Source organism: Triticum aestivum, chromosome 4D (assembly GCF_018294505.1).
Source record: "Triticum aestivum cultivar Chinese Spring chromosome 4D, IWGSC CS RefSeq v2.1, whole genome shotgun sequence".
Lineage (NCBI taxonomy): Eukaryota > Viridiplantae > Streptophyta > Magnoliopsida > Poales > Poaceae > Triticum > Triticum aestivum.
In genome coordinates, this window is record NC_057805.1 from 497249847 (window position 1) to 497262940 (window position 13094).

The 13094-nt window shown below is 43.3% G+C and overlaps 1 protein-coding gene across 1 annotated transcript; it reads right to left on the minus strand.

Annotated features, from left to right (window-relative positions):
• Positions 1 to 4819: 4819 nt before the first annotated feature.
• Positions 4820 to 6295, minus strand: LOC123098991 (flavonol synthase/flavanone 3-hydroxylase). Its single transcript, XM_044521091.1, has 2 exons — positions 5451 to 6295; positions 4820 to 5365 (listed from the first exon to the last, which is right to left on the minus strand). The coding sequence occupies exons 1-2, from the start codon at positions 6240 to 6242 to the stop codon at positions 5147 to 5149; spliced, it is 1011 nt and encodes a 336-aa protein (XP_044377026.1). The 5' UTR covers positions 6243 to 6295; the 3' UTR covers positions 4820 to 5146.
• Between the last annotated feature and the right edge of the window lie 6799 nt (positions 6296 to 13094).

Here is a 13094-nt window from a genome sequence, read left to right on the forward strand (position 1 = left end):
GGTGTAAATTTTCCAAAAACTTCAAGTTTTGAACAGCCTTTCAAATACACTATAATATTTTCCAAATATAAACTGTAAATTTTTAATGTAAATATTTTTTTAATCTATGAACATTTTTATACATTGTATAGATTTAAAAAAAAAATCAAGTATGTTTTTTAGAAACACAGGTATATTTCTTAAAATATCACGTACTCCCTCTGTAAAGAAATCTAAGAGTGTATAGTGATCTAAACGCTCTTACATTTCTTTACGGAGGGAGTACATTTTTAATGGAAAAATATTTTTATAAACCACTCGGACATTTTTACATTATATAAACATTTTTTAAAATGGTATAATTTTTTTTGAAACATGGGAATATTTTTCTTTAAAATATTACTTCAAGTTTTTAGTGGTACATAACATTATTTTTTACATTACCCAAACAATGTTTTACATTTTATATAATTTTCTGAAAATTCAGTATACATTTTTTTGAAATTCGGAACATTTTCTCATTGCCACAAACTTTTTTGTATGGTCACTGATATTTTTTTAAATTGCACTAACAATTTTTATACTATGCTAATATTTTTAAATTGCTAGTTTTTATTTTTTAATGCAAATATTAATTCTGTACTATATATATTATTTTATTTAAAAAATTGCAAAAAGGAAAAATAAATGAAAAACCAGGAACCTGGGCAACCGAATAGTCTCGAGCTTGAGCTTGAGGTGAGGTCCTATACAGCTCGCTGGAAGCGAGACATAGTTTCTCCCAACAACATGCTGCCCGCGAGAAAATTAATTGGGGTTACCCCTGACAGCACGTTACAACACACAGTTTTCTACTTCACATGTGCGTACCAGCGCCGCCACGTGTCACGCGTTGAATGCTTCTTGAATTAGGACGCATTTTTTTCTTTTGTTTTTTCAGTTTTCTTGTTATTTTTTTCCTGTTTTCTTGTTTTTTTTGTTTTCCATGTGTCGAAAGCACATGTGTGTTATGCATTGCATGGAGCATATGTGTGCTTCTGTTTAGTTGTGCTTTATCGGGAGCACTTGTGGTGTACAGCCAAGTAGCGGCGTAGCCAGTCCCAGGTAATGGTGCTGTGGCCTGGGGCGTGGAGGGCTGAGCCTTCGTTTACTACAGCTACATTAGCATTGTTCTACACTGTAACAATGATGTTGGCACGAGGCGTAGCTTCAAGCTGGCTACACAACTGCTGCCAAGAGAAGTACAAGTATAATGTCGTGGAAGTATAGCAACACTGCCACGAGAAAGTGCAACACACACAGGAGAGTAAATTGCAAAAGACCATCAGAATTAAGGACCCTAATTCAGAAAACCATCATAATTCGATTTTTTTTCTTCTTCAAAACCACCATGTGGTGACAGTTTTCAAAAAACGGTGATAACTAAACTAGAGCGGTTTAACTCCAAACCTGACGCCTAGGGCCCACTGTCAGGTGCCAAGTGTCCCCGGGCCGAGACGGCGCTACTACTCAACCCCGTCTCCCTGGCCTTTTCTCCACACGCAGTCACCAGAGAAGAGGAGCACATCGCGCCTCCATTACACGCACGGCCCCGCCGGCTCTGGCAGCCCGACCGCCGGCGGACGAGCCTCCGAGCACCGCCGCCTCCAGCCCTCCCCTCTATTTCTCTCGGCTCTCTCCCGCGTCTTGTCAGAGTTGGAGGAGACGGGAAGGCGCGGCTCCCTGCGGCCCAGGATCCGCCCCACCGCCGCGCCAGATTTTTGCACGCCCAGAAAGCTCCCTAAATTGCCGCCGCCCATCCGGTCGAGCGCCCCAGCACGACGAGGTGGACCGGTAGATAGGAGGCAGGCGATGGGACGACTCCTTTGACTCAGGCCACTCCTGTCCACGGCTAGGCCGGCGTGGACCCGGCGGTGCAGCTGCGCACAGTCAGTCCGTAAAATTTGTGTTTGGCATTTTTAAAGACGAGACAAGCAGCACACACGCATTTTACCGCATGTCCCCACCAGCTTCAATTGTCGCAATGGTACCAAAATTAATAATTACCTTTTTTTTATGTGATCTCCGTGGACCAGTGAGAGGGAGGCCAACTTTCTCCTCGGCAAAAGAAGTACATGAATGCTACTTTTCAGCAGACTGGTTTCAGTTTGCTTTCATCCAAATTTTCTAACCATCAGATACCGCGCTATGATTCATACTATATATTTTCTTATTCATTTTTGTTCTCCCAGAATTACTATTCTCAGTGTGTCGTTTTAATTATTTTATAGTCTTTTTTTTAACAAATTACAGTCGTTGTGGTAACCTTTTTTATAGTCGTTGTATATGACTTGATGTACTTTTTTGATTTTTTGCATCCTAACTAGTAAATGCGCACGTGCGACGCACGCTAATATTTAGGTAATATATTAATTGCATGCGAATATTAGGTATGTTATTATTTGCGTGTTAATTATGTGATTAGTGCAATATGTCGTATGATATTAATTGTGTGGAAAATATTAAACTCTAATGTTGTGTTGTATTGATCTGTACCCTCGTGGGGATATATATAGAGTACAATATGGGGTGAGACTTGGAGTACAAGACACCTATGACTTGGAATACAAGATGGACTCTAGAATCCTAGTTTATCTCTATATCTTACACATATATGTATTCTAACATTCCCCCTCAGTCATAGCGGGAGTGAAACGGACGATTATGACTGAATGTTAAGTCTTGCAATTCCGTCGTCTTCTTCGCTGCGCCATCATCAACTGCGTCTCTAATGGTTGACGGGTTGGCACCTGGGGCCGTGACTGCGTCCCTTCTGGTGCCTTCCTCGTCTCTCCTCTGTTCCCTCCCGCAGTCACAGCGGGAGTGGCATGGACGCTAATGACGACGCATACGCTGTTGACTGGGGTTTTTGCTGATGAGTTGTTGTAGATGTTGCCCTTGATGTCGATGTCGAGGTAGCCGATCATGGTGATGTAGCAATGGTCGAGGTAGTCGTGGTCGATGGTGTAGTCGTCGTGGATGATGAAGCTGCACAACGCCGGAGGCGCAAAAAATTGCGCTATGTTGTAATAACGGAGCTGCAGTCGTGGACGATGCACCTTGCGGATGTCAGAGGGTGTCGTCGGCGATGAGTCCACCGGTTTTGCCAGGACCGAAGGAAACCCATCGAGCACGCATCGGTTTTGCCAGACCCGTGTGGCCGTGTTGGGGTCGTCACTGTAGTGACGCCTTGTCAATGCAGTCGTGCCGTCGTGTATGACGCCGTCGATGCCGTCGTCGTGACGCGATCATTGCCGTCGTCGAGGTCGCGCCTTGCAGAAAAGTCTGTCAAAGGACGCTAGGTGTCCATCTTGTCGATGAGGCGGCGGCGGTGTGTTGACGAAGATGTTGGTGAGAACCATGTTGATGGAGACCTTGGCGATGAAGTGTCGGCTATGGCGTTGCAACAGTGTGTTGACGATGATGTTGCTTGAAGGCGTCCCTCGCCGCGACGATGTGTTGATGTTGTGTCGCGCCGGAGAAGTCGACGAAGACTTGCATCTCTCTCCACACCGGCCTGGCGTGTGGACGGTGCATGTCATGGTCGCTTCTCGTACATGTGCTCGACGAAGATTTTTTTTCTTGGACATGATGTAGTCGTATAACTTGATGTTGTGGCGCGGGTCGGTGTAGATCGCTCGGTGCAGGTTAGCTGGCTCAACGTAGATGTAATGGCACGATGTCGATGTAGATAGCGGCAGCCTGGAGGTGCAGCGCTCGATGTCGCGGCGCGGAACCAGTGGAGATCGCTCGATGCGATTGCTCGGTGAAATCGCTGGCCTTGTTTGGCCGATTCGGCTCGTACGTGAGCGACTCGAAGCCTGCTGGTGCGCGACTACGACGACAGCTGATTGGCGGCTGGCGCTTCAGCACGAAGTCCCGTGGCGAGGCCGCAGCTTCGATGATGGAGGCCATCGTGTGCACCGGCGAATCGATCTAGGATCGTGGATGTATTCCACATCCCATGTTGCCCTGGCATGATGCATGTTCACGTAAGAACTAGCCGATAGTAATTGCTGAACAAGCACACCTGTCCGTGGATGCAATCTTGTTGCATGTGGCTCGCCGGGTACTGGCTGTCGAGGTCCCTCCCGTGCTCCAGCGCTGGTGTCCGGTGCGTCTTTAGGCGGACGGAGTTGGTTGATGTAGAGGCGGGCGCGGCCGATGCAGGAGTCCGTCCACCGTACCATCGCCTGTTGGAGCACAGGGATCGAGGATGCATCAAGTGATTTGGCCGCCGTCTCGGATAAAGATTGCTGCACCGATCTGCTAGGATTTTTCTCACCGGAATTTGGGTCTTTCAAAGATTTATTTGGTGGCTAAAGAAAACCTAATCTCATAGAATTTCGAAAATTGAATTGACCTAATCTAATCTATGAATCGATCTATTCTTTGATTAAATCGGATGCCGCGCCCCCGGGGAGAGAAGATTAATCTCACGTTAAACATGTTGAACGCTCATCATTGAAGCAGTCTAGGTCATTGGATTGACGTAGTTTGATTGCTGAGATCAATTGGATCTGTCTCTTTGGGTCTTTTTATATTGATATAGATATAGATGGATTGCTTTTAGTCCTTCTTGGAGTGGGTTGAAGTTTGTGAGCGATGATGAATTTGTTTTCAGTCGAATGTCAGTTCGGTTTCATACATACAACTGTCATGTTTTTATTGGCTGATTTTTTTTTGTTGCAGGTCAGTTCGTTTTCAGTTGAATGTGAAACAGACGCTTCCGAGAAGAAACCCGCAACACGTGAAGACGATCCTGCTGCCCCACTGCTCACCAGAGAGAGACAAATGCATGTTCTAGAAAAAAACAGAGACAATGCCCTCTCCATTCATCACTTTCACGATTAGGATATCAAATCAATGTCGCTGGGTGTGTGAGAGGTGATGATTGATAAGGATAATGAAACTGACTCACACGGACCACACGCTGAAGATAATAAGGAAGAGAAAATACTCAAAATATAAACTTACATAGAGGATAACATTATTACGATCTCTCACGTATGAGCGAGTTTGTTTGTTGAATACCGAAGCTTGCATGCAGAGGTGAATGTTGATATCACTGCATTTGCTCATGCGTGCAAGCAATGAATGGCCAGCCGGCGGCTCGGACGACGATCGACTACTGCGGTAGCTTGTTGATCTTGCAGTACGTGTAGTCCTCGAACGTCTTGGCCTTGTAGTCGTACTTGGCAGGGATCTCGCCGGCGACGAGGCGCGGGTGCGGCGCGACGATGTACTCTCTTCGCGGATGCACGAACACAGGCCACGACATCCGCGTCTTCTCCTTGCTCACGGTCGCCCGGTGCAGCGCCGCCCTGTACCTCCCGTTGCTCAAAATCTGCCACAAACACACATGTAGGACGTTCACTTGAGGTCGAGGAGACGGTACGATCAAAGTGAAGAAGAATGGAGTGTTAGCTTGCCTCGATCTGGTCGCCGACGTTGACGATGAGGGCTCCTGGCACGTGCTCGACGTCGTACCAATGGCCGTCCTTGGACACCTGGAGGCCCGGCACGTCGTTGGCTACGAGGACCGTGAGCGCGCACAGGTCGGTGTGCGGCGCGAAGCCGAGCACGAGCTCCGGCTGCGGGCACGGCGGGTAGAAGTTGACCTTCTGCATGAGCACCAGGCCGTCGTCGCCGCCGGCGAACGCCTCCGCCATGGCGCCCTTCTCCAGGCCCAGCCCGGCCGAGAGGCGCTCCAGTACCTCCCGCGTCAGCCGCCTCATGTGGCCGCAGTACGCCTCGTTGGCCTCCCGGTACCCCCTGGGTTTGTCCGGCCAGAAGCCGTGGTTCACCGCGGCCGGCGGCGAGATGGCGTGGAACAAGTTGTCGGACCATATCTTCCTGTCGCCGGTGCTCCTCTGGACGCTGGAGCCGTAGCCCTCGGTCTTCCCCGAGGCCGGGTCCATGGCGTACCGCTGCTTCTCCTCCTGCGGGAGCGCGAAGAACTCCCGCCCCACGCGCTGCAGCTCCGCCACGGTATCCGCCGGCACGCCGTGGTTCACCACCTGGAAGATCCCCCATTCCCTCGCCGCTTCCACCATGCGGCTGCCGGCGTCCGGCAAGGACATGTCGACCACTGGGATCTGCAGCGGTGAGGCCCCGCGGAAAGTGGTGGCGCGCGGCCGCTCGTGCTCGGGCCGCACGAACTCCGGCGGGAGCGCACCCAGCGACGACGCCAAGGCCTGCACGCTCTGCACCACCCCCGCCATACCTCGAATCAACCAGCTCAAGATTTATATTTGTGCAGCTCTCGCGCCTTTTGCATCTATGTGCCGGCCGGGCGCATATTTGTACTGCACGCTGTGCCGCGCCCGATGTTTTAGTTGTTTTATTAGTTTTTTTTGAGAAATGTTCTTTTTAATGATTGATTTTTTTGCGGAAAGTCTTGTTAATGATTGATGATTGCTCACCACGCGGCGTGGCGAGAAATGTTTTATACACCCTCCAATCCAAATTGAGTGTTGTAGCTTTGAATTGGGGTCAGTTTAAAACTACGACACTTGTTATGGATCAGAGGTAATAGTTGTTTTGGTTTAGTTGGATGTGCATGATACATACTAGTAGAGAATACCCCACACGTTGCCGCAAGAATCAATTGCAATATATTTTAGTGATATGATTGTACGAAACATGCATAGTTGAAGTAATAATATATAAAATAAAACTACAAATGAATATTATATATTGTATTTGATTATTTGTGGCGAAAAATATTTTGAACATAAGTGACATAATGTAATATAATACTTCTTATCATGTTGAGTGGACCTTTGATGAGGTGACATGTGTAGTAAGATGAGATATGTGCATGAGATCAACTAATAATGAAGAAGTTCCTCTCATGCTAGTATGCATGTTGTGGTGGGACTCTGATGAGATGACATGTGTGCATTTTAAGATAATAGAGGTAGTAGCGATGAAGGATCTAATATAAGTGTAGCTATATCTCAGTCATCTGAGATTTAATCTAAATCTCAGTCAAGTGACAAAACATATAAAAATAAAATAAAATTTTACATGGATCTTCACGCAAGATCTTGTCTGAGATTTAGCAATGCCGTCTAGGCATATAGGATTACGGTCTTAACATCGTAAGGATGGAGATTTGAAGATGTAAAATTGAGGATAACAATAGCATGTACCCTTTTGAAAATCCGACACATATGAGACAGACAGTTCCTCCCGGCAAAATAGCAATGTGTACATGCTAGTACATGTTAGCTTTCGACACACGTATGAGACAGTTCCTCCTGACAAAATAGCATCCACACTAACAAACCCATTTAACAGGAGATCTTGGGGTATCCCGTCTTGAAGCAATTGCAGTCGTACCACAAATACTACACTATGAAGTCAAGATAAACCAAAACTTTCTTAGCCACTCTGCGAGGATGCATCTTGACCACATTATTTCTTGCATCATTTCGAGAGAGGACGCTCACTGAAGGAAATCAAAAGTCCACTGCTTGGTATGAACAAAACCTTTCTGACATAGATGGAAGCCAAAATTCTGCTTCACTGCTACCTCTTGAGCACTGCGTTGGTTTTCCCTTGAAGAGGAAAGGGTGATGCAGCAAAGTAGCGTAAGTATTTCCCTCAGTTTTTGAGAACCAAGGTATCAATCCAGTAGGAGGCTACACGCGAGTTCCTCGCACCTACACAAAACAAATAAATCCTCGCAACCAACGCGATAAGGGGTTGTCAATCCCTACACGGCCACTTACGAGAGTGAGATCTGATAGATATGATAGGATAATATTTTTGGTATTTTTGTGATAAAGATGCAAAGTAAAATAAAAGCAAAGTAAAAGGCAATGGAAATAACTAAGTGTTGGAAGATTAATATGATGAAGATAGACCCGGGGGCCATAGGTTTCACTAGTGGCTTCTCTCATGAGCATAAGTATTTTACGGTGGGTGAACAAATTACTGTTGAGCAATTGACAGAATTGAGCATAGTTATGAGAATATCTAGGTATGATCATGTATATAGGCATCACGTCCGAGACAAGTAGACCGACTCCTGCCTGCATCTACTACTATTACTCCACACATCGACCGCTATCCAGCATGCATCTAGAGTATTAAGTTCATAAGAACAGAGTAACGCCTAAAGCAAGATGACATGATGTAGAGGGATAAATTCATGCAATATGATAAAAACCCCATCTTGTTATCCTCGACGGCAACAATACAATACGTGCCTTGCTGCCCCTACTGTCACTGGGAAAGGACACCGCAAGATTGAACCCAAAGCTAAGCACTTCTCCCATTGCAAGAAAGATCAATCTAGTAGGCCAAACCAAACTGATAATTCGAAGAGACTTGCAAAGATAACCAATCATACATAAAAGAATTCAGAGAAGATTCAAATATTGTTCATAGATAATCTTGATCATAAACCCACAATTCATCGGTCTCAACAAACACACCGCAAAAGAAGATTACATCGAATAGATCTCCACGAGAGAGGGGGAGAACATTGTATTGAGATCCAAAAAGAGAGAAGAATCCATCTAGCTAATAACTATGGACCCGAAGGTCTGAGGTAAACTACTCACACTTCATCGGAGAGGCTATGGTGTTGATGTAGAAGCCCTCTGTGATGGATGCCCCCTCCGGCGGAGCTCCGAAACAGGCCCCAAGATGGGATCTCGTGGGTACAGAAGGTTGCGGCGGTGGAATTAGGTTTTTGGCTCCGTATCTGATTGTTTGGGGGTATGTAGGTATATATAGGAGGAAGAAGTACATCGATGGAGCAACAGGGGGCCCACGAGGGTGGAGGGCGCGCCCTGGTGGGGGGGGGGTAGGCGCCCCCCCTACCTCGTGGCCTCCTAGAAGCTTCCTTGACGTAGGGTCCAAGTCTCCTGGATCATGTTCGTTGTAAAAATCACGTTCCCGAAGATTTCATTCCGTTTGGACTCCGTTTGATATTCCTTTTTTGCGAAACTCTGAAATAGGCAAAAAACAGCAATTCTGGGCTGGGCCTCCGGTTAATAGGTTAGTCCCAAAAATAATATAAAAGTGAATAATAAAGCCCAATAATGTCCAAAACAGAAGATAATATAACATGGAGCAATCAAAAATTATAGATACGTTGGAGACGTATCAAGCATCCCCAAGCTTAATTCCTGCTCGTCCTCGAGTAGGTAAATGATAAAAACAGAATTTTTGATGCGGAGTGCTACTAGGCATAATTTCAATGTAATCCTTCTTAATTGTGGTATGAATATTCAGATCCGAAAGATTCAAGACAAAAGTTCATATTGACATAAAAATAATAGTTCAAGCATACTAACTAAGCAATTATGTCTTCTCAAAATAACATGGCCAAAGAAAGTTATCCCTACAAAATCATATAGTCTGGCTATGCTCTATCTTCACCACACAAAATATTTAAATCATGCACAACCTCGATGACAAGCCAAGCAATTGTTTCATACTTTTGACATTTTCAAACATTTTCAATCTTCACGCAATACATGAGCGTGAGCCATGGACATAGCACTATATGTGGAATAGAATGGTGGTTGTGGAGAAGACAAAAAGGAAGAAGATAGTCTCACATCAACTAGGCGTATCAACAGGCTATGGAGATGCCCATCAATAGATATCAATGTGAGTGAGTAGGGATTGCCATGCAACGGATGCACTAGAGCTATAAGTATATGAAAGCTCAACAAAAGAAACTAAGTGGGTGTGCATCCAACTCGCTTGCTCACGAAGACCTAGGGCATTTTGAGGAAGCCCATCATTGGAATATACAAGCCAAGTTCTATAATGAAAAATTCCCACTAGTATATGAAAGTGATATCATAGGAGACTCTCTATCATGAAGATCATGGTGCTACTTTGAAGCACAAGTGTGGTAAAAGGATAGTAACGTTGTCCCTTCTCTCTTTTTCTCTCATTTTTTTATTTGGGCCTTTTCTCCTTTTTTATGGCCTCTTTTTATTATTATTATTTAGTCCGGAGTCTCATCCCGACTTGTGGGGGAATCATAGTCTCCATCATCATTTCCTCACTTGGGACAATGCTCTAAAAAATGATGATCATCACACTTTTATTTTCTTACAACTCAACAATTACAACTCAATACTTAGAACAAGATATGACTCTATATGAATGCCTCCGGCAGTGTACCGGGATATGCAATGAATCAAGAGTGACATGTATGAAAGAATTATGATCGGTGGCTTTGCCACAAATACAATGTCAACTACATGATCATGCAAAGCAATATGACAATGATGGAGCGTGTCATAATAAACGGAACGGTGGAAAGTTGCATGGCAATATATCTTGGAATGGCTATGGAAATGCCATGATAGGTAGGTATGGTGGCTGTTTTGAGGAAGGTATATGGTGGGTGTATGATACCGGCGAAAAGTGCGTGGTATTAGAGAGGCTAGCAATGGTGGAAGGAGGAAAAGTGCGTATAATCCATGGACTCAACATTAGTCATAAAGAACTCATATACTTATTGCAAAAATCTACAAGTTATCAAAGCAAAGTATTACGCGCATGCTCCTAGGGAGATAGATTGGTAGGAAAAGACCATCGCTCGTCCCCGATCGCCACTCATAAGGAAGACAATCAATAAATAAATTACGCTCCGACTTCATCACATAACGGTTCACCATACGTGCATGCTACGGGAATCACAAACTTTAACACAAGTATTTCTCAAATTCACAACTACCCAACTAGCATGACTCTAATATTACTACCTCCATATCTCAAAACAAGCATCAAGCATCAAACTTCTCATAGTATTCAACACACTCATAAGAATTTTTTACTATTCTTGAATACCTAGCATATTAGGACTATTTAAGCAAATTACCATGCTATTTAAGACTCTCAAAATAATCTAAGTGAAGCATGAGAGATCAATAGTTTCTATAAAACAAATCCACCACCGTGCTCTAAAAGATATAAGTGAAGTACTAGAGCAAAACTATATAACTCAAAAGATATAAGTGAAGCACATAGAGTATTCTAATAATTTCCGAATCATGTGTGACTCTCTCAAAAGGTCTGTACAGCAAGACTGATTGTGGTAAACTAACAAATAAAGACTCAAATCATACAAGACGCTCCAAGCAAAACACATATCATGTGGTGAATAAAAATATAGCTCCAAGTGAAGTTACCGATGGAAGTAGACGAAAGAGGGGATGCCTTCCGGGGCATCCCCAAGCTTTGGCTTTTAGGTGTCCTTAGATTATCTTGGGGGTGCCATGGGCATCCCCAAGCTTGGGCTCTTTCCAATCCTTGTTCCATAATCCATCAAATCTTTTACCCAAAACATGAAAACTTCACAACACAAAACTCAGCAGAAAATCTCGTGAGCTCCGTTAGCGAAAGAAAACAAAAGACCACTTCAAGGTACTGTAATGAACTCATTCTTTATTTATATTGGTGTTAAATCTACTGTATTGCAACTTCTCTATGGTTTATAAACTATTTTACTAGCCATAGATTCATCAAAATAAGCAAACAACACACGAAAAACAGAATCTGTCAAAAACAGAACAGTCTGTAGTAATCTGTAACTAACGCAAACTTCTGGAACTCCAAAAAGTAAGAAAAATAGGACGACCTAGGAAATTTGTTTATTGATCAGCAGCAATTGGAATCAACATTTTATCACGTTCTGGTGATTTTTAACAATTGTTTTTGTGAACAGAAAGTTTCTGGAAATTACAGCAAGATCAAATAACTATCATCCAAGAAGATCCTATAGGTTTAACTTGGCACAAACACTAATTAAAACATAAAAACACATCTAACCAGAGGCTAGAACAAAGATTTATTCCTAAACAGAAGCAAAAAGCAAAAAAACTAAAAATAAAATTGGGTTGCCTCCCAACAAGCCCTATCGTTTAACGCCCCTAGCTAGGCATAAAAACAAGGATAGATCTAGGTATTGCCATCTTTGGTAGGCAATCCATAAGTGGCTCTCATAATAGATTCATATGGTAATTTTTAATTTCTTTCTAGGGAAGTGTTCCATGCCTTTCTTTAATGGAAATTGGAATCTAATATTCCCTTCCTTCATATCAATAATTGCACCAATCGTTCTAAGGAAAGGTCTACCAAGAATAATAGGACATGAAGGATTGCAATCTATATCAAGAACGATAAAATCTACGGGCACATAGTTCCTATTTGCAACAATAAGAACATCATTAATTCTTCCCATAGGTTTCTGAATGGTGGAATCCGCAAGGTGCAAGTTTAAAGAGCAATCATCAAAATCATGAAAACCTAGCAAATCGCACAAAGTTTCTGGAATCGTGGAAACACTAGCACCCAAATCACACAAGATCTTTAATTTTAATTTTAATAGTAGGTTCCCATTCATCATAAAGTTTTCTAGGGATAGAAACTTCCAACTCAACTTTCTCTTCATAAGATTGCATCAAAGCATCAACGATATGTTTGGTAAAAGCTTTATTCTGACTATAAGCATGAGGAGAATTTAACACGGATTGCAACAAGGAAATACAATCTATCAAAGAGCAATTATCATAATTAAATTCCTTGAAATCCAAAATAGTGGGTTTATTAACATCTAGGGTTTTGATCTCTTCAATCCCACTTTTGTCAATTTTAGCATCAAGATCTAAAAACTCCAAATTTTTGGAACGCCTTCTAAGTAAAGGTGGATCATATTCAGTCCCATCATTATCAAGATTCATATTGCAAAACAAAGATTTAATAGGGGACACATCAATAAATTTTAGATCTTCATCTTTGTTTTCATAGAAATTAGAAGAACACGCTTTTATAAAGCAATCTTTCTTAGCACGCATCCTAGCGGTTATTTCTTTGCACTCATCAATGTAAATTCTCATGGCTTTGAGAGACTCATTGACATCATGCTTAGGAGGAATAGATCTAAGTTTCAAAGAATCAACATCAAGAGAAATTCTATCAACGTTCCTAGCCAATTCATCAACTTTAAGCAATTTTTCTTCAAGCAAGGCATTGAAATTCTTTTGCGAATTCATAAATTCCTTAACACTAGCTCAAATTCAGAGGGCATCTTATTA

Coding starts and splice junctions, on each gene's coding strand:
- LOC123098991 (XM_044521091.1), bottom strand. CDS start 6,242: ATGGCGGGGGTGGTGCAGAGCGTGCAGGCCTTGGCGTCGTCGCTGGGT. Junction 5,366..5,450: donor ACGTCGGCGACCAGATCGAG/GCAAGCTAACAC, acceptor TGTTTGTGGCAG/ATTTTGAGCAACGGGAGGTA.